General features: G+C 40.2%; 3 protein-coding genes across 3 annotated transcripts in view; 1 reads left to right on the top strand and 2 right to left on the bottom strand.

Moving 5' to 3' along the window:
• On the bottom strand, positions 1–4,915 carry drap1 (DR1-associated protein 1 (negative cofactor 2 alpha)). Its single transcript, XM_034106615.2, has 7 exons — positions 4,707–4,915; positions 4,014–4,086; positions 3,670–3,763; positions 3,333–3,458; positions 2,557–2,647; positions 2,281–2,369; positions 1–1,342 (listed from the first exon to the last, which is right to left on the bottom strand). Exons 1-7 carry the CDS (start codon positions 4,746–4,748, stop codon positions 1,162–1,164), a joined length of 696 nt encoding a protein of 231 aa, XP_033962506.1. The 5' UTR covers positions 4,749–4,915; the 3' UTR covers positions 1–1,161.
• A 1,160-nt stretch (positions 4,916–6,075) lies between these two features.
• Positions 6,076–7,806, top strand: c18h11orf68 (chromosome 18 C11orf68 homolog). The gene is made up of 2 exons (XM_034105695.2): positions 6,076–6,186; positions 6,610–7,806. The coding sequence occupies exon 2, from the start codon at positions 6,654–6,656 to the stop codon at positions 7,395–7,397; it is 744 nt and encodes a 247-aa protein (XP_033961586.1). The 5' UTR covers positions 6,076–6,186; positions 6,610–6,653; the 3' UTR covers positions 7,398–7,806.
• Positions 7,807–8,386: 580 nt separating this feature from the next.
• Positions 8,387–21,061, bottom strand: part of rela (v-rel avian reticuloendotheliosis viral oncogene homolog A) — a 34,397-nt gene continuing 21,722 nt past the window's right edge. Inside the window, 12 exon segments of the mRNA XM_034105692.2 lie at positions 8,387–8,709; positions 8,711–9,488; positions 9,757–9,840; positions 9,940–10,020; positions 10,112–10,327; positions 10,780–10,884; positions 13,689–13,823; positions 14,618–14,709; positions 16,265–16,410; positions 17,641–17,786; positions 18,010–18,045; positions 20,553–20,783. Of these exon segments, the coding sequence (XP_033961583.1) occupies positions 8,565–8,709; positions 8,711–9,488; positions 9,757–9,840; positions 9,940–10,020; positions 10,112–10,327; positions 10,780–10,884; positions 13,689–13,823; positions 14,618–14,709; positions 16,265–16,410; positions 17,641–17,786; positions 18,010–18,045; positions 20,553–20,559 (1,971 nt within the window). The 5' untranslated portion in view covers positions 20,560–20,783 and the 3' untranslated portion in view covers positions 8,387–8,564.

The following is a 21,061-nucleotide window of genomic DNA, read 5'->3' as shown; positions in this document are numbered from 1 at the left end:
TTCTTTTTCTTAAATTGAAATATGAACTTTATTTTTTACCCATACAAAATAAAAAGAATGTTAAAAGTTTACAATACAGTGTCAACTTCAAATGTCTATTCAGAAACATTTCATACTGAGACTGACACATAACTGGGAGCCCCATCTTTGTGTTTTTCAATGGATACATTTAAAACAATCTAAAACGAGGTGGGGGGAACAAAATGTTGAAAATAATTCCAAAAATAGGAGGGTGGCCAGAATAGAAATGAGAGTGGACAAAGGAGACAAAAAACTTTAAAAACAAAGTTATGGTCCAAGAGGCGATCCGGGGGAATTAAATGGTGCTATAAAATAATATATTATAGCACTAAGCTAGGACAGCGTGGAAAATGACCCTGCTGATATGGTTGGCTGTTTGTAGTTTACTTGATAAAACCTGAATTAAAAATAGAAACTGATTGAAAAAGGCTGTGGATAGCTAACCTATCGTAAAAATACACCTGCTTCCTTGTTTACGTTGCAGCCCGACAAAGCCTGGAAGTAGGGCTCACATTAACATCAGTCACTCATAGCCAATTGATAACGTGGTAATATAACACTTTATGGTTGAGACAATGACCTCCGTTCCCTTTGTCCAGTGTGCATCACCTTCCTAACACTTTGGAAACTGCTGCCCCTGAACTTGTCTCTTAAGGCCTTGACTGCTGCTGATAGAAGGTTTTTGGGGGGGGGCTGATCTTGAGTGACTTGTCCACATCATAATGTCTACTACTGGGAATTGAGGAAAAAGAAAAAAAGTGCCAAATGAAAAAGCTACAAAGCAACACAAACTACACCTATCCTGTCCGCGGGGGCCCATGGCAAAAACAGTGACGACTGCCATTTCTTTAAATCAGTCAATGTTAAAAAACAACCTCGTCGGATTCTCTTCTACAATAAAATAAAACTGCATAAAAAAAAAGAAATAAAAACACATAATATACAGCCAGTTTTCCGTCTCCTGCGACTTTGTCTTTTTTACAGCCGAGGGATTTGCTGTGAGCGACGAAGAGTCTTTCCCTCCTCAGTTGGAGCAGCCGCGAGGACAACTTAAGAAATCTGAAAATAACGTAGAAAGAGTGTGTGTGTGTGTTTGTGTGTGCGAGTAGTAGTGGTGGTGGAGGAGAAGGAGGAGGGGAGCTAAGAGTCATAGTCTTCGTCGTCGTCGTCGTCATCCTCCTCCTTTTTGTGCGGCTCCGGGGCGGGGGGAGGTGGTGCGACGCTGATCATGGAGGGGTGGGGGGCGAAGGCCACTGTGCCCTCCGACTGTCCGGGTGCCATGCTGCCCGGCAGGGGCGTGTCCTGGGGGGCTGCTGTTGGGCTGCGGGGGGGGAGACGAGTCAATCAAATACAATTTAGACTAAAGACTAGTTATATACAGCATGTAGTTCATATTTAATACATGGTACATATTTAAGGCTGCTACTAATATTTTACTGGGGATGTGTGTGTTTTATTTTATTAGCCTGTGTTTGCGTCTTTTTTAATATATATCTACACTAATAATTGTTATCTTTTTATCTGCACTGTATCTCTGCTGTTGTAAATGTACCTGCTGTGGGACGGATGATGGTTTTGTGATTCTGATACTCCAATGAGTCAGTAAACAAAAATAAATCAACATATTTTATTCCAACAAGTATGATAAATGTGGGCAATAGATTTAAATATCACAACCAATAAAGAGACAACAATATTATTTCCATGGACCTTCTTTTCTACATTGCAATTGTCCCGGTGATGAGAAGCTCATCCATTTCCATAGTGTCTAGCCACACCGTAGACTTTTTTTTGTGTACACTTTATATAGAAACGTATACAATGCAAATATAAAATATTCAAAAAACCTGCTTAAAATACGAAAGTAATGTGGAATTAGCCCTCAGCAAGAGCTGTCTCTAGAGGAAAAACAGCGCCACCTCCCTGTCCACCGGATATCTGAACATCATTTTTTTATAATTTACAATAGGAGCATTGGACTTACAGTGGACATAATGAAACCAAACAGCTCATTCATCTGTTGTTAAAGTTTCAATGTTGAAAGAAGAAAAAACACATATTTTGTATTAAAATGATAAGTAAAGATATGATACATACCATTGCTCAATTAAACAAACTTTTTCAGATACAGTGTGGCTAATCTTAGCAAAATTCTGACTGATATTGTTCTGTTACCTACATTTCTGACTGCTTTGATAACCTTAATTGTTGTGCTACAGTTACTGTGATTGTATTGATTTATATGTGATGGGTCCATACCTGTGGAACCTGGATGCAGCCTGCAGGTTTGTGCTTGACTGAGAGCCGTCCTCCTCGTCCCCGTCCGTCTCGCTTTCTTCTGAGTCATCCTGTTTTATCACAAAAAACACACCAGTGAGACTTCTTACCTCAGACACACATCATTGCAACTGTACGAAATATCATTTATAGGCTTGGAAATAAAGTATTTTTCTGTGCTCATAATGTCCAATTGCATGTTCCGTATGATACAACTTGTGGATAGCTTTTGTTCTCTGCATGCAAATAAATCCCCACCTCCTGCTCAGACTCTGTGCCAGACAACTTCTTGTCCTTTCCTTTGGAGCCAGCCCCCCCATTCTTGCGGCCAGACCCGGGTTTTCTACCCCTTTGGGAGAAGACAAAAAAGAACATGTGGATTATTCGAAAAAAACAACAATTCTGATGTCTTTCCAACACAGCTAGAAAACATTACTTTCAGTTATTTATATTCAAAACATGCTCCACATGCCCACAGCTTAGAGACGATGTTTAAAATAAGATCAGTTTACAACTAATTTTAATTGAATCACAATCGAATCAGCAACACTCTTTGGGGTTTTCACTTAATTTATGTGCGATTCTCTGCCAAGCCTTCCGCTTCTATTTAGCAGATCAAGTGTTTGATTTGACAATCAATAATGCTTTCTTCCTTCTACAATCCTCAATAATTAGTTTTCTTCTCTTGTTGTTTGAATCTACTTTACTTTTTTGTAAATAATCTATCTAAATCACAAACGGAATGGAGATAAGGGAAAATCGTTAAGATAACAAACATTTGGCCTTAGTCAATTTAAAGCAGCAGCTGGAGCTCGAAAGGCAAAAGGTAACTCTACTTGTTTCCATATAAGGAGTTAAAATGTGTGTGCATGACTTATCAGAAATTAATGAGTGAAAAATCATGTGGTATACCAGATTAATGAATCAACTTCATCTGCACGACAGACAAAGCTATTATTGTTCTATTCCTTTTAGTTATCATGCCATTCAAGCTTGTCAGTGTGTGTATGCGAGCGTGAGAAAGAGACACATACCTGCGTGGGACTTTTTCTCCACCCCCCTCGGTGTGGTTCTCCTCCCCCTCGCCCTGCATATCTGGCACAGTTGCCACCAGGTCTTTCAAGAAATCAAACTGTTGCTCCAGCTCGATACACTGCTTTCTGTGGAAACACAATGTCCAAGTCAGCACACTGCTTTCTCCACAGACTCGCATGCATTCTGCTTTGAGTAAAGAGTCGTACCATCAAATTACATCTGTGGTATGTCAGTCAGAATGAACTGAGCAGAGGACGACTCCCAAACAAGTCCAACTCCAACACAGTGCAATCTAGACCAGGTAATTTATCAAGACACACAAACACACAAACTTACAGATGCGATGTTGTCATCGTCTTTGCATTCCTAGACTGGGTGACTTGACAGGCCTTTGTAAGCAATGATTCCAAAAAAAGCTCCAGGGCTCTCGCTGACATCTTAGATAAGGAAATGTATATGCAACAGGTTTGCTGACTTTATCAATAACTAACTAAATAGTTTAATCATTTTCTGTTTGACTTGTTAACAAAGTTAATGTTTAAACTTCCAGTCAGATCATTAGTTTAATGACCTAAATGCCATGTACACAACTTAATAAAATCAAACATACTTTTGTGGATTCAAAACAAATGATTGATACTTGGAACATGCACAGTGAAGCTTTTTGTCAGGAAGGATACAGATAATAACAGGTACTGCTGCAGCCACTTTGCCTATTTCTTCATCAGTCTGCATAATCTTCTTTATCCTTGCCTGTAAGGACAAAAAGGGTAAGTATTACACATGTGTATAGTGAGTCAATGCATTGACACACATTTGGAAATAATGAAAAATAAACTTTTAAAGAATTTTTAAATGTAAGAACAATGCTTGTTAACTAGGGTAACTTATTACTCATACACATTAACGGTACAACACATGTTCGGTTCCCTGATACGAGGACTTTCATTGCATGCATGTTTAGCCCTTTTCATCACTGTCCTGTATTTTAATGTGTGTGCTATCAAAACACTCACAAACAACGGATTTGCCAAGATGTATAACGTTAAGTCTTACTTAGCTTGGCATGCTAAAAACAACGCTAACTGCTGGACTCGCTAGCTAACTTGCGTTGCACGCCTAAACTGTACCAAAGGTATCACTGGGACGCAAAGTAAATGGGACAACCAATCATAAAAGCAATTCCGTTTTAATAATGGCACTAATACAACTTACATTTGAGTTGTAAAGGTTTGCGCTTGTTAGCTTGTTAGCTATTTAGGCAAGCAGACAGGCCAAACCCCGGTCAAGCTTGCTAGACAAGTTAGCTTTCCATCACACAGTATGCTAACGCTGCCTACGCTAAACACCGGTTCAGCGAAGTTTAAACTCACCGGAGGGAATCTGGCGTTGTATTTCTTCTTTTTGCTCGGCATAATTAAATAACCCGGGTGGCTTCCCTAAATTAAAATGGAATAAACTGTGAAATATTATTCTATATTGTATAAATCAGCCCCACCGCGCACACACTTGATAGCGATAGCTACCCTGCTAACTCGTTAGCACGTCGTCACTCGTTCCCCGTTGGCTGGTCGCTGGGCTTGGTTCCGCATGGTCCCAGTGCCGTCATTTTGGATCAACTTTGTACAGGATTAAAATGTAAACATTACTTTAACAGTGGTTGGACCCCCCTAACTGCAGTGTGTTATAGTTTAACGTACATGCATCAATAACACACATAAACTTCGTTTTTACAAACCACACATTGTACTTTAATTGTATTAACACAGCTTGGTCTCATATTTATGAACATGTTTAATTTCCGAGGTAAACTTGTGTAATGTAGCACTGGTCTATAGGCGAGAGAAGGCACTACTGTTAAACTGTGGGTCATTTTGATGGAGTTTGTCATACAACTCTTTGATACAGAGGTGTGTCAGATGTGAGAATACATTGAAGTTCTTTTAAATTATATTGTGGCTGCTCAAAGCACATGTACCGTAACTGCACGAATAGAATAAACTGCAACATAATCTAAACGGCAACTAGTTTTCCAGTAGGGCCTGGCTCATTTCGTGGCATCTGCAGGCAGTGGCATCTGTGGCAAGTAATTCCGGCATATGCCACAGATGCCACAACCTGCCGAGGCATCTGCCGCTGCCGGGAGTTGCCACAAGATGCCAGAGTAAGAGAAGGTTTACTGTAGCTGCCACTCGCCTTCCGTGGCAAATGAAGCTATTTAAACCCGTATTTATCGTGTAAAATGTCGCTGTTTAGGCATGACTTTATCGAACTGATCTGTACACAGGACTGATGTGCGATCTCTATTTTTCAAAAAGATTATTATCATTTCTATTCAATTTTACTTGGAGCATGGTTTGCTAAAATAAACAAACGTGCTATATTTATGATGAAATATTGGCGAGTGAGGGTTGCAACGCCCTTGGCAATTGTCGCTTCTTGAGGGGAGTTTCCACTGCTTGCTACGATAACCAGGTGTATGACTAGTAAAGACAAATAATTAACAAATACATATCTGTATTGACACAGCAACTTTCACACTGGTGTTATTAGACTTGGCTACATACTTAGGGCAGCTGTAACTGATTTCAGTTGCCACTGCTAGTGAGATGCTAAGGTTTACTTTATAAATTATATTATTATAAGTTATATTTGCCCCATCTGTGGCATATGCCGGAAGTACTTGCCAGATATACCACAGAGTAGCGGCCTCTGTGGCATATGCCGGAAGTACTTGCCACTGCCTGCAGATGCCACGAAATGCGCTTGCTGTCTCTCTAGTTTTACCGCAGTCAGTTAGTGCTGCGCGTGAGCGGAAGAACAACACTGGACAACCAACGCCATCACCTGCAGGTACGTTAAGCCTCAACGTCCACAGTTTGCCATTTTACCTATTATCCACATGCAACGTATTTATATTAAAACGTTAGGTGTGATATCAAGTTTGCGGTTAAGCTACAACCCTTCTTCAAAATTGCAAATAATGTAACCGTCGATGATTGTTTAATGGATAGCTAGCCGCTTAGCTAGCTTCAAATATATGTTCGTGTTTAGCTTCCTGTTAACTGTATAACTTACACACACAATTGATAAAAAAGCTTATTTATAGTTTGTTGGACACACATTAGCTTTAGAACTAGATGTGCTAATGTGGCAGGCTAGTAAGTTAGTAAACAATCCAGCGGTTCACTTTAGCCTAGATTTGGAAATAGTCCACATGTGCACATTTGATTTTAATGACCATTTTAATAAAGAACGCATTTCTCATTTCAACAGGGTAAGACGAAGGATTTGTTCAATTCCCCTAAACTGACAGCAACATGGAGGAAGAAGGGGGCCCTGGAGGTGTCGAGGTGGCGACTCCCTTCGCTGCAGAGACCTATGCTGCTGAGGCCATGGCTGCAGACATGGACCCGTGGATTGTGTTTGACTCGAGAAGAACTCCCAGATCCGAGTTCGATGCCTGGCTGAAGACCAACGGACCCTCCCAAGTGGACAGATTTGGCAATGAAGAAGGTGGAGTGAGCCCTGTGGGGTGGATCGCTGTGCTGGGCCTGAACCACTGCCCCAGCGTCGGGGATGTCACTGGTCTGCAGGAGAGCTGGGAGAAACTTTTGGCCAGCGGCCGGCCAGCCAGCTTCCAGACAGTGAAGGAGCTGGCCCTCAACCACGGAGTGCTCACAGGCAAATGGCTGATGCACTTGGACACTGGTTTCAAGTTGGACAATGCCTGGGAGTGTGTGGCGAGAGCGGCCCTGGATGGCAAGATCTCCCTAGTTAAAGTCAGTCCGCATAACACCAAGGGAGAGGGCAAGCAGGTCATTTGTGCCTATAACGAGAACTTCACTGACGAGAGCGAGGTCTTGAGGCTAGACTCTGTCATCCGTGCCGCAGGGGTCAAGTGCTCTCTCACCTACAAGCCGGATGTGTACACATATCTGGGAATCTACAGAAACAACCGCTGGAAACTCTGTCCGACCATATACGAGAGCAAATTTGACCTGGAGTGTGTGCCCCGCCGTTCACACATTATCAACAGAGTCACCAATCTTGAAGTAACATAAGTCTGTCAGAAGAGGGTAGTTTTGTAGGATGAAGAAGCACTTCTTGATCCCACGAGCCGACTGTGCTGTACAGCTCACTGACAAATGCTTTTGAATGTCAGTCGCTGAATTTTGATCTCAAGTTCTTCCTTTTGGCAAAAGATAATCTGATTTATACTTGTGTGTTCATGCTGTTATATTTCCAAAGTGACCAGAACGGTTGTCATGATTATTTATAATGTGTTCATAAGTAAGAAAATGTATGTTCTTCATGTTGTAACACACTAACACCTACCTGATGGACAGGGTGAAAAAGCATTTGTTTTTTGCTTTTACAATATGCATTTGTCTAATCTTTTGGGCTTTATTTTTTCATTAGTACTGAACCACGATAACAGAGTTGCCAAATAAAGTCTACGTTTGAAGACAATTTTTATACGTTGTAGGTTTTATTGCCAAGAAAAGTGTTTTGAATTTTCATAACAGCAAAAAGGCACATACTATGTTTACATCATATCATCAATGGAATCTGAAAGCATTTTTTTACTACAGAGTAAAGCAACTTGACATACAAGTCTTTAAGGTAAACTGCAGCCATAACCTATGAAATAAGTGTAGAAAAACGGACCAGAGGCAAAACATAATCTGATACAGCTCTGAGTGTGAGCTCCTGCTATAAGCATGTACTTATTAATGTAGCTTGATAATTATATATATATATATATAGACCTTCATTTGGTTTGTAACGCATTACTGTACGTGTTGAGACTCAAAGGCACGAGTATAAGAACATCATTTGCTGCTGCTGACCTTAGAAGACAATGTATTTGTAAGTCATAAATGTGGATATTTAACTACAAGGACATTATTTGTATAGACTTACCTCCAGGTGTGATTAAAATCCTACTGCTTTAACCAAACGTACAGAGTTATAATCACATTAACACTGACCAGAGTTACTACAATTGTACAAAAACATGTTCCACAGAAAATAACCTCAACAGGAAAACTTTTGATAAAATGCATTCAGCGTCTTTATAGAACAAAGTTAATGATTGATGCTGAACAATGATATCCGGAACATAAATCCTACTTATTGAATACCAGGAAGATTCCTTGTTTTGGTGTTATTAAAAAGCATGTACACGGTGAGCAGTTTTGCTACATATCATCTTTTACAAGCCCTAATTAATCCACCCTCTTTCCTTTTGTAACAACTAAGGACTTATAGTTCTGAAGGGCAGATACATGTGATCTTAGTTTGTCCGTATAAAAATCACTTGGACAAACTTTAAGTCGGGTGTCCTGACACAAACCCAGCTTGGCTGTTAAAAATGGAAATAAGACGATCCTCGTCTGCAGACATCAACTCGTCGAACTCATCAAGCACGGTGGAACGGTGGTTGCCGTTGTTGGACGACATGTCAATCATGCCCTCGTTCTGGAGCAGGTGGACAATGCTGTTAGGGTAATTCATCCAGGTGCTTCCTGGGAGGCCGGCGGGGTCACATGTGTTCTGGGATGCTGCGGAGTGAGCAGCGGAAGACGAGCTGTGAGCTTGTTGGCATGAAGCTGAAGCCAAGATCACAGGGACGTTCCCACCCTCGTTCAGGAGGTTCGGGTTCAGGAGGTCCTCAAAGTCGTCCATGTTTAGGTTATCCAGAACACCTGGAGGGTGGGCTTCGGAAAAGCTTGGGAACTCTGGGATATCATCGTCCACAAGTGGTGGGTCCACCCGGTACTGAGAGCCCTGCAGGGTGAAGGAGCTGCTGCTCTGTGAGGAGGACGCCTGAGAAGCTGCCGTCTCCTGGGCCATGGCCGAGGAGATGTTGGGGAAGAACTCGTGCAGGTCTGCCAGGTTGACGGTTGAGTAGTCCTGGTTGGCGGTGGACGTGGTGGTAGAGGATGGAGCCTGGCTCATTGTGAAGTTGGGCACTGGAGTGGCCTTGGGTTGGGAGCCCAGGTGCAGGCTCTCCATGATTTTCCATGTCTGGTTTGTAGTTGCAGCAGAGACCGGCTCCATCTTGGGCTGGACTGAGAAAAGCTGGCCCGGTTGATATGAGTAGGAAGACTGGGGTTTGGCTCCACTGGCACCAGAGGGCACCACAGCTGCTGGAGACACATGACACAAGCAAGAAGGAATTTAAATTTCACTATAAAATCACATTATCTTTATGCAGAAAATGACCTACAAATAATCAGTTTATGGCAAAGGTGTGCTGATCGTTGGGGTGACAGAGGGGATGACGTGTAAATACAAACCCAGGACCACCGCAGATGGAACTGAGCCCCAGTCCATGTTTTAGATTATTGCAGGTCAAATTTACTGCATTTTGTAACATATGCAAATGTTTCTTTCAGACATATTAAACAGACTCACCAACTTGTGCGTTCATAGATGGAGGCTTGGTTGTGATTGTTCTCCTTGCCGGGCTTATGTGCCGTCTATCTTGTGGAATGGACACTAACATTTACGCAGACATGATTAGATTACATTGAAACAGAACATTTAAATACAATATTATATATATAGCAGTGGTAGTGACAAACAAATATGTCATACCACTAGAGAGCATGGGCCCCAGCTTCAGGCTCTGGAACATGTCCCCTGTACGCTTCCTCTTCTCATTCAGCCTGTATTCATCTACAGGGGTCAATGAACAGTTAAGGAACATCTTAGAGTGACTTCGGCATTTATTTGACATTACAGGAATAATGGGAACATTGCCTCTTACCTGGGTCAGAGGGCAGGTACTGGAAGTCCATTGGCTCGCTGACCTCGCGGTCTGAGGGCCGACGCAGCTGCATCTTGACTCTGACGGGCTCGGTGAGGTTAGCATCGCGGTACGGCGGTGTGCGGAACACAATGGCCACCTGCCTGTGGACGTCAGCCTGCGAGAAGGTGCCTTTTCCCTCCCAGGAGTCCTGAAAGAAGCGCACCTCGATGTCCTCTACAAAGGAACACAGAATGGGAAATGTAGAGATAAGATAGAGAACATAAACTTCACATTATTAACAGCACAACCAAAATACTGCAAGTGGGTTCTTTGATAATGATCATATCTTTTTGCTTTGTTTTTCTCAGTGTTCTACAGTTGACTCATTTAGCAGGCACACATACACAGTGCAAAGAAGTTGTCAATGAACATAGCATGTTCATAATTGAATTAGAACATTGGAAAAAGTGGACAGGGGAATAGAGGAAGACATCTTTTGGTTTGTGATTGAAGTCAATTAGAAATAATGTGTCTGCTTTGCATTACACAAAGAAGACCCTGTGACACAACGAAACCACATGTGAACTAAATGTTATAGAGCCATCTTATTCTTAAGCACACACTCAATAATATTAAAGTATTTATTGAGTGTGTAACCCATCCCATTCTCTACAGGCTTATTGTACCTTTTTGCACTTTGTCACACAGTAGAAATATTTCATCCCCTCCTTTGCAGCTTCCATTGTTGCGGTTGACTCGGCAGATCTTCAGCTCAGCTGTGTTTGGCGCCCCTTTTAGAAAAAAAAAGCATTTATGAAAACTTGTAAATACCACTGAGCTATTGGGCGACCCTGAAAACCTGTAAATACAAATAATTTTTAACCTGACACATTTAAATGCAGAAAGACTCGGGCTATTATTGAAGAATCAATATTGCAAACCTTCGGCAGGAATAAAAAAAATATATATATTTTCATTGTATCTTTTCTGTTTGTATGTTTTCTGTATTTTTATAAATTCATTATTGCTGTTTTCAATAGTTTTTTTTATGAATCTTGATTTGTAGAATTATTTTGTTATTCATTGTATTTCCTCAGATTTGAATCTCAGCACTAACACTTATTCACGTTTTGGACTACCTAAAATATGTATCTAATAAAACCTCAACTTCAACACTGTGCAGACTCAACAGTCAGAGTTTCTGGTAGCCGGTAATTACCGGACTATGACCGGTAAAATATGCTGAAGACCGGCAAATCTAAATCTCTCCGGTCAAAATGTCCGGTCAAAATAATTCCCCCTTCGCGCAATATCGCATCAGTTGCGCCACTTATGTGACAGACAAGAACAGTACATTCTAATCTAATGTCTAACATTTAATGTGGAGAAAGAGATTTATCCTCCTGAAGGGGACATTTTGACCCCTCATGTGAAGAAATGCATAATTCTGCGCTATACTTTGCCTCCACACCCCGTTGCCAAGCAACGCTTATTGTTTGGTGTCCTTTAATAAGCAGGCAGTCATATCATAGCCAGAACTAGCTAGATCTGATCGATATGGACAAAAACGCGAGTGAAGTCTAATCGGACGCAAGAGAGAGATCAGATCAGCTGCTGCTGAAGGAGACAAGCAGCTCTGCATGATCACCTGCAGCTCTACATGATGCAGCTCTATGATCACCTGCAGCTCTACATGATGCAGCTCTCTGATCACCTGCAGCTCTACATGATGCAGCTCTATGATAACCTGCAGCTCTACATGATGCAGCTCTACATGATGCAGCTCTATGATCACCTGCAGCTCTACATGATGCAGCTCTACATGATGCAGCTCTACATGATGCAGCTCTATGATCACCTGCAACTATACATGATGCAGCTCTATGATCACCTGCAGCTCTCTACATGATGCAGCACTATGATCACCTGCAGCTCTACATGATGCAGCTCTATGATCACCTGCAGCTCTACATGATGCAGCTCTACATGATGCAGCTCTACATGATGCAGCTCTATGATCACCTGCAGCTCTACACGATGCAGCTCTACACGATGCAGCTCTATGATCACCTGCAGCTCTACACGATGCAGCTCTATGATCACCTGCAGCTCTACACGATGCAGCTCTATGATCACCTGCAGCTCTACGTGATGCAGCTCTACATGATGCAGCTCTATGATCACCTGCAGCTCTACATGATGCAGCTCTTTGATCACCTGCAGCTCTACACGATGCAGCTCTATGATCACCTGCAGCTCTACACGATGCAGCTCTATGATCACCTGCAGCTCTACATGATGCAGCACTATGATCACCTGCAGCTCTGTCCGCTGTGAAGGACTGGTGAGCGGAGCAAAACACACACTTCAAGTTAGAACTAACACACTTAGCTATTTTATCTACCTCCGGAACAACCTAACCTAGTTATGAATATGTTTATTCTTCACTGTCGGGTCACTCAGTACTGGATCAGTGAGCTGCATGAGATGATACTGACAGGCTGTCAGGAGAGGGAGAGGGGGAGAGAGGAAAAGAGAGGCTCCGTTTATTCCTTTGTTATTATCCAAAGTTACTGTACACTTTTGAATAATGTAGTTGATCTACTATAATTAGTTTGTTCAATATAGAGTCGTTATCAATTTGTTTTAAAGCTCAATAAATAACAAAGAAGACTTTTGACTGGCACTTTTCTCATTTTGTCCGGAAGATTTAAACTTTAACGGACTCTGACAACAGTACTTAATTAAATAATCCTCTCTGAAAAGAAAAAATATTCATGTTTGAAACAGCATGAGAGCAGACAATCATTTCACTTCAACATTTAAATAAATGTTGAAGTGAAATGATTGTCTGCTCTCATGCTGTGGTCCAGTAAATACTGGACTTAGTGACAGTGATTCAGGAAAGAGATGCGTACATACTATACATCTATGTATAGAGCTGTGTTTTGTGGGTAGGGTTTTGTGGTGTGAATGTTCAGCAAGTGAGTAAGAATCGAGATACTTCCTATACATATATAGACTAATTCTTGTAAATACCTTGGGGCTGACAAGAAAAGTTCAAGTGCAAAGAGGAACAAAGAGTGTCTGAGGGAGTTTAGTGATGTTTAGGATGATTGTGAACTTGCTTACACAGAAACAAAAAGCCCTTCCAGGGAGGAGTGTGCTATAAACGCTATGTGACTTGCATTAGATAGCCGTTAGTCTATGTAAACTGTATCTGTCCCTATCAAATAACTAATAAATAAAATAAACACTGGTATTTCCCCCAAATTCATGTTAGTTAACCTTGTCCAAAAAATACGTCATATTAAAGAGCTTCTACCCAAAAGTATATTTATAAGCCAGGGTTGCAACTACCAACACAAATGTTATTCCTTCAAATGTCAAAAATATTTAGTTTACAATAATATATGAGAAAGAAAGGTACAGAATCCTCTCATTTGCTGGAATCAGACATTTGTTATTAACATCATGAATTGATTATCACAATAGTCCCCAATTAATTTACTGTTGATTAACTAATAGATCAACTAATGGTTTCAGCTCTGACATTAGAGTTCCAACATCTGCAACATATGTGTTGCCAACTCACTGTTGTCAAAGATGGGCTGCGATACCACAGGCTTCAGGGGAATCAGATCCCCGGTCGGCAGAGTGATGGTGGCCTGGACGCAAAGCCGGACCGCGTTCAAGTCAAATTCCTCCTCCCACACCTTCGCATCGGGAACTGCAGCCAACACACAGCAGGGGAAAGGGTGGGGTTCACAATGTGTCTGGCAGAGCATTGCATCCTGTTATATGTAGGCTATCAGATTTAAAAGGGTCAGGGTATTTACATTTCATGATCTTATTGTAACGGTACATAGACAATAGACTTTTTCTAAAATACAGAACCGTTCATATCATAACTATCATGGAATTGTTCCTATTTTGTGTTAAGCGTCCACTGCTGTAGATTCAGAGAAGTTAGTCAAACTGTTGGGACACATTCTATGTTTAGGTGGGTATCATTGCTAATGCTAACTCTACCCAGTTAGCTACTTTTTAAAACATAGCTAAGGTAAAAGCTACATGCAAATGTGTTGTATAAATAGGTAGACAGAGAAACACAGCGATAAAGTAAAGGTACAATGTGTATACATGACAGTAGCTAGCTTGATACTTCTTGAACCTATTTTATGCTAAGAACCCACTGCTGTGAACCCAAAGAAATTAGGTAAACCGTTTTTTGTAGCAGTGGCTATCACTGCTAATGCTAACTTTTAGCTATTTCTTAACAGAGCGAAAGAAAAAGCTAAACTTGCTAAAAAGTTTAAAAACAAATGTTTAGGGTTAGGACAGAATGACAAAATCATAGAGCTAAACTATCACACTGCCTTCTTGTTTTAGCATATTTAAAATGAGATTCCCCTTTTCGTTTTCTTTTTTTTAGCAAGGTTTAAGACAGAACTCTAAATATCAGTTCAGTAAAAATAATGGCATCACACTTGTGTCCAACTCGCTTCTCTCTGCAGAACTTACTGTTGAAGGGGTTGTTGTTGGTCTGCAGCCGACACGTGATGGCTTCATTCACATCCTTCTTCTTGACACACTGTATGCCCAGGTTCTGAAAACTGAAAGCAAATACGGTCTTAGACCGAAACCAGAAGACAGAAACCACTGAAGCATGCATGTACTTTCTAACTGACGATATTAATTCTCATTGGTTTTACAGTGAAACAAAGTAATCTAGAACCAACACATATTGGTGGTCAAACACTTACAGTTAATACAGGGTAAAGGTTGAAAGGACTGAGGAAAGTCTGAGTAGAAACATGCTCAGTACCAATATATAAAGATATTTTATACATCCAATATTATGAATATGTTAATGCCTAACTGATATTTCACTAACAGAAATGATTATCTGTTTCTGTTCTGTATATTAATGTTGATGAGCACAAAATACAATGTTTTATTTGGGAAAATAACTCTCTCTCGCCTCGAAGACCTTATTCTAATGTTGTTGTAGTACTGAGACACTAAGGGTGTTAACCACAAGTTTCAAGATGATGAGATATTATCTCAACTATCAGGACAACAATACTATATTTGCTGCAACAATATGATTGAATTTAGGGTTGTGCAAATATTATGATACAAAACCCTGTGCCTATTTGACACAATCTTATATTTATAGCACCCGAGGAAAAAGCTCATTCAATACACTTTGACCATTGTTTTATAGGCCTCTTCGAGGTATTTGAACGGAAAACAATCTATTCTTTATGATCAAAGAAATAAAAAAGACCACAGTTATGTGCCGCATTCCCCATGATTAACAATTGTTTTAATATTTATAAGGAGGTGTGTTGAAATTAGGCTTGGGAATTTCACTATAATATTTCATTTTATTTTAATCGTTTATTTGAATAGGGACAATGCACATTAATGACGCTTTAGACAAATAATGCTTCAAGTGTAAATATGCTGGATTTTAGATTTGAGCTCATCCATAGTCCCTGATAAAAGATAAGGGTATTTTTTTTCCACTTTAGATTCATGATATTGGATAATTGAATCAATCCAAATGAATATATCATTACACCCTAATATCTACTATAGTGTGTACTAAAATAACTTATAGCTCTTTTTCTAGCTCTTTGTTATGCAATGTACCATTTTCGATGTTTATATTAGTCATTTGTTTTTTCACAAGTGCACTCACCTTTGAATCACAATACAGAATACACTGACCGTGGTGGGCAGTCCACACTGTTTGTTTGAATTGCATCACACTTCTGATAAAGATAGACAGGTCTCTGCTCAGATAGACTGGTCAAATGATGCAATAATAAACCTTATATCATTGAAAAATAGTCTCAATTGCTGTTATTGTGCATTTCTTGCAAAGCCCCCCCAATGCTTTTTATTTTATTTATTTGTAGCAGTGACATGTATGATTGTCAAGCAGGATACGACACTGAACCGCGTTTCTGTAAGTGGTGTGTTCTGTTAATGTTTGACACATCTATAAACTGGTGATGAAACTGTCGACTAAATGGACACGCCAGAAAACACGTCATCTCCCACAAAGGACGAATCCATTTGAACATCATTTCCTCCAGTTTCTCTTACGTGCGAGATGTTTCTGTCACACATTAGCCACACATTCACACCCCAGTCTACCTGTGTATTCTTCTCTCCTGCAGGTCTGCCTCGTAGTAGCCATGTTTGCAGTCTTTTCCGACCAGTTCATGCGGGTGAGGTTTGTGGGGCGGGTTCTTCGTCACCAATGAGATGCGAACATGCAGGGGCCCACTGTAGTTGTGCACCTGTGAGAGGAATATGCAATAGTTTCATATTTCCAAAAGGAAATCCGAATGACACATGAGCAACGTTTATTCTGGCTTAGAGGCTCGTTGAGGGTTATTGTCAATGGCCGACAACTGCTGAAACACATTTCATGTAATATCTCAAAAGTTATGTAACGTAGCCCTGTTTTACATTGTAGCATACAAACAGATTTTAAAATGTTGTGTTATTTTTGTTTTGTCATGGTCAACTACAGTAAGTTCCATTTAAAGTTCAAATTAAAAATAATATGTTAAAGTTAAAGCTTGACTGCTTTTATTGTTAAAGCACTTTGTAACTTAAGACAATTCATTTATGTGATGAGTTTTTTATGTCCATTATAGATTACTCTGCCAATTGTTCTTTTTTTTATTAAAGAGGCCCTAATATAGGCCCTCCTATCCAGAGCCCCTCCATTGGACTCCTTTGTTTACTTACTTAACATAATGACACCATAATGTAACTCTCTCGCTTCTATTGGCTAGCACTCCACACATTGTACGCTAAGGGGCGGGATATCTCTAAACTGTGGACCTATCTCAGTTCATGTGTAGGGCTGCGCGAGTATGGCCAAAAGTATGTGAGTAAATCTCACTATAAACTATTTAATCATCACCAAATTCCGTGATATTATGACCGATCATAACTCAGCTTTATGCACACACACACATTTAGCATGGTTTAAGAAACGGGCTCCGTGTTACAAGACGGGTCGGGTGGTTTGACACACACACACACACACACACACACACACACACACACACACACACACACACACACACACACACACACACACACACACACACACACACACACACACACACACACACACACACACACACACACACACACACACACACGCTATTTTAAAGTAAAGTGTGTATATTAAAAACGAGAAAAATAAAGAGTTTTTTGAACATTAAACCATGGATTCATGTCACAGTAGAGGCACAAAATACAAGTATGAACCTGAAAATGAGCAAAATATGTCCTCTTTAACAGAATGGACTTGTCAGATATTTCTAATTGCATGCATTTTTAACAGCAAGAACAGTAGAGTAGTATTGTTTTATAATAGAGGTAGAGTAAAAGTTAATAACATTATGGGCGATACTTTACACCAACTGTGACCAAAGTGTATTATCATGTTATCTAAGCTACATTAAATGAAACCTAGAAAACAACCTCAATACATGGAGTTTAAGTATCACCTTGATGGCTGGGTGGGTCTTGGTGGTTTCGTTGCTCTTCTCTCCGGGGATGCTTCCAGCCGACCGCCCCTCACACTTATACCTGAACCTCATGCCCCTCTGCTTCGGCTGCTCGATGATCTCTATGAAGGGGCCCGCTGCTTGGACTGATGGAGAAAGAAGAAGAAGAATGTGACGTAAATGTGGTGTGGCTGTCTTTTGGAAATGCAGAAACAAAGTCTCTGTCCAGATTGTGAAAGCATGAATCACAGAATCAGTGCGTCAACACAGAAATCGGTCTGTTATAGGTACACAGTGTCAAATCTTTACTAGTTCAAAGTCAGAGCCGGGTCATATTAAACACTAATTATTTACAGGAAACCTTCTTACCTTGGTTGTGCGGGGTCATACCCCATCCATACACAGCTGTGGGGGACAACAACAAAAAAATAAAGGTTAAACGCTTGTTCGTCAAAATCTTAGAGCAATTAGTGGTTCGCCATTCAAAGTACATTGAACACAGAATACACTGGTAGTGATGATGACATAAACCAAAGGCTGCTTTCCGCACATATTTGTGGTTTGGTAAGGGTTTGTCATTGGATGGCCAGGGTGGAAATCTACTAGACAGAGCTGTGTCCAAAGAGGTCAAAGGTCACTGAAAAACAAGGGCTTCCCAGCTAAATATAATACATCGCCATAAATTGCCTGCCAAGTGCGGAAAGGAGAAGAAGAAGCAAACAATGACAGGCAGGGTGTAATATTGGTGTCAGATTACCTGCCTTGTTGTGAGGAGCCTCCATTGTAATTGGAGCGCTCCGGTTTCAGACTTGGTTAATGAATTGTTAAGATTCATAGAAAGAAGCGGGGTGTGACAGAAAGTCATGAGGCCGAAGCTCCACCCAAAGGCTAGTAGGACTTGTTTGATGTGAAAGCATTGGTAGGAGGATTCCCAAGTTGTAACATGCCTGCTTCCCAGACCCAACTCATAGCATGCAGTGTTTCCCGTAGGCTTACTGCTTTGGGGGGGGGGGTGCAGCCTGAGCAGGGGGGGGGGGTCAAAAACACTAAACTCACAACTTAAAATGAAAGTGTTTAGTTTATAAAAGAGCACATGTTCAATATGAAAAGTGACAGTAGATATAGATTAGTTGCAATTTGGTGATATATATATATATATATATATATATATTGAAAAAAAAATGTTATAAAAAAAATTATAATTTTTTTTTAAAACACCTTGAATTTCAAGGGGGGCTCCATTGGGGGGGCTCCGTTGGGGGGGGGGGGCTCCTTTTGGCGGGGAGCAGCTCCCCTCCAAGACAATGGTAGGGGAAACACTGACATGACAACAGGCTTTGATTTAGATCAATGTGGATCTTGGAATAAGACAAACCAAAAAGGCCACAATAATTACAATTGTTATTATTTGAGAGGCAAATGAGGGCCTGATGTGAAAGTGAAAGTAAAGGCCTCCAAAACTGACTTAATGTACTAATATCAAATCAGAGATGAAGGAAGTGAGACGTTTGTGTGAGTTATTTTTAACTTTAAATTACCCTAACAAAAGGGGTTTTGACATGGATTTAATTTCACTGTCTCTTTCCTATCCATATGGTAGACATGGAAAAATCATATACAGTATATTAACAAAGTCAATATTTTTGGGAGTTTAGGTCATTGATGTTGTTGATTGTTTATCGTGGTATTTCATGTTATTTGGCTTGCAGACAAAGATAAAAGTGGAATAAAATAGAAAGATGGCAGTTTTTAAATCATCACAGGATACTATTCACATCAGCATGCTTTTGAGCGACTAAACAGTCTGTTTCTATTTGGGACTTGTACAAAGTATGTACTTACTAAGTGCTGTTTCCATACGTCCATCCACTAAGACTGAGGTGGGCGGTTCTCGAGCAGTGAGGACCATTCATAATAAGATAGATTTTCAGAGGTGGTGAAAATACTCAGATCTTGTACTTAAGTAAAAGTAGAAGTACCACAGTGTAGGAACACTCTGTTACAAGTAAAAGTCCTGTATCAAAATGTTACTAAAGTAAAAGTGTACAAAAGTATAAGCATCAAAATATACTTAAAGTAGCAAAAGTAATCAAAAGTAATCATTTCACAGATTGGTCCATTTCAGAATAATATATATGATATGTTTTGATTATAATTATAATGCCTTAAACTAAGTGTTATTACACCTGGTTAAGGTGCAGCTAACTTATATTACTTTGAAAGGTAGCTTTGAATTGTATTCCAGGTGACATAAAGTCTTATTCAAGTGTTGATTTCACATCATTAATCCAAATCTGCTAAGTAAACTATTTACCTCTGGATTGAAGTGAAGTAGAAGTAGCAAAACATTGAAATACTCAAGTAAAGTGCAAGTACCTCAAAACTGTACTTAAGTACAGTACTTCAGTAAATCAACTCAGTTACTTTAAACTGCTGGTTTTTTCAATGCTACCTAGTGGGTTTATGTTTGCTGAACTGAAGATAATTTATCAACAACAACATAGTTTACATCTTTCAATAAATAGATAGTTAAGTAAATATAAATATATAGATTTTTGAATGAGGTTTTGTATGTTCAGTCACTGAAGAAATGCATGAGTTGGACTAACCCAATAGGCCCTTTGGCAGCTCGAGACTGTCAGGTGAGTTAGCTACACACAGAGGAATAAACACACTCAATGGAGCATACTGTTACCGGATGTAGCAGGTATAAGCCATTAAAGCACAGTAATGTCAAACTTCCTACTGACTGTACGGTAGCGTACTATCCGGGAACTGCAGACTCCCAATGTTAGCGCAGAACCAGTGATAGCGGGGCTTTCCCCTGTGCGCAAAACAACTCACTGTACAATTTCAGCTCCAGTGTCTAACGTGGGTAAACAAGCCGAGCAGCTTAACCCACTTCCACTCACCGTCCATGGCTGTTTCCGTGTCCGACTCACGCTTCTCCGTCGACACCACTGTTTATCTGTTTGTGTTCTCTTGCTAAAAGACGATGCATACACGACAGTGCCAACTCCATAAACTTCTTGACATTGCTGTTCAGTCGCCTTCCTGGCTCCGCCCACCTCGGTGAACGACTGTAGTAAAGCTGGACGTTGGGAGGGCGGTATGATAATGCAGGGCTTCCGGTGAGGACAGCGCTGAAAAAAGTCCATATTAACTTCAATTAACTTCAAGAACGTGTATTTTACATGAAAAGTCCACTTTACTGTCTTCATCTAAATGTATTGAAGCTATTCGTGAATTGCTGCTATTTCCATCAATGTGTCTGAAAAGTTAACAATATTTAATAAGAATGAAATATACAAATACATACTTACAGTTTTTTTTTTAAATTGTATGAGAAAAAGGAAGACAACATCAATAAATAGGATAAAATATAAATAACTATTAAATAAATAATGAAAATAAAACCCAA

The sequence above is a fragment of the Pseudochaenichthys georgianus genome, chromosome 18 (assembly GCF_902827115.2).
Source record: "Pseudochaenichthys georgianus chromosome 18, fPseGeo1.2, whole genome shotgun sequence".
NCBI lineage: Eukaryota > Metazoa > Chordata > Actinopteri > Perciformes > Channichthyidae > Pseudochaenichthys > Pseudochaenichthys georgianus.
The sequence above is the reverse complement of the archived record's forward strand: the minus strand, read 5'-3'. Positions and strand labels throughout refer to the sequence as shown.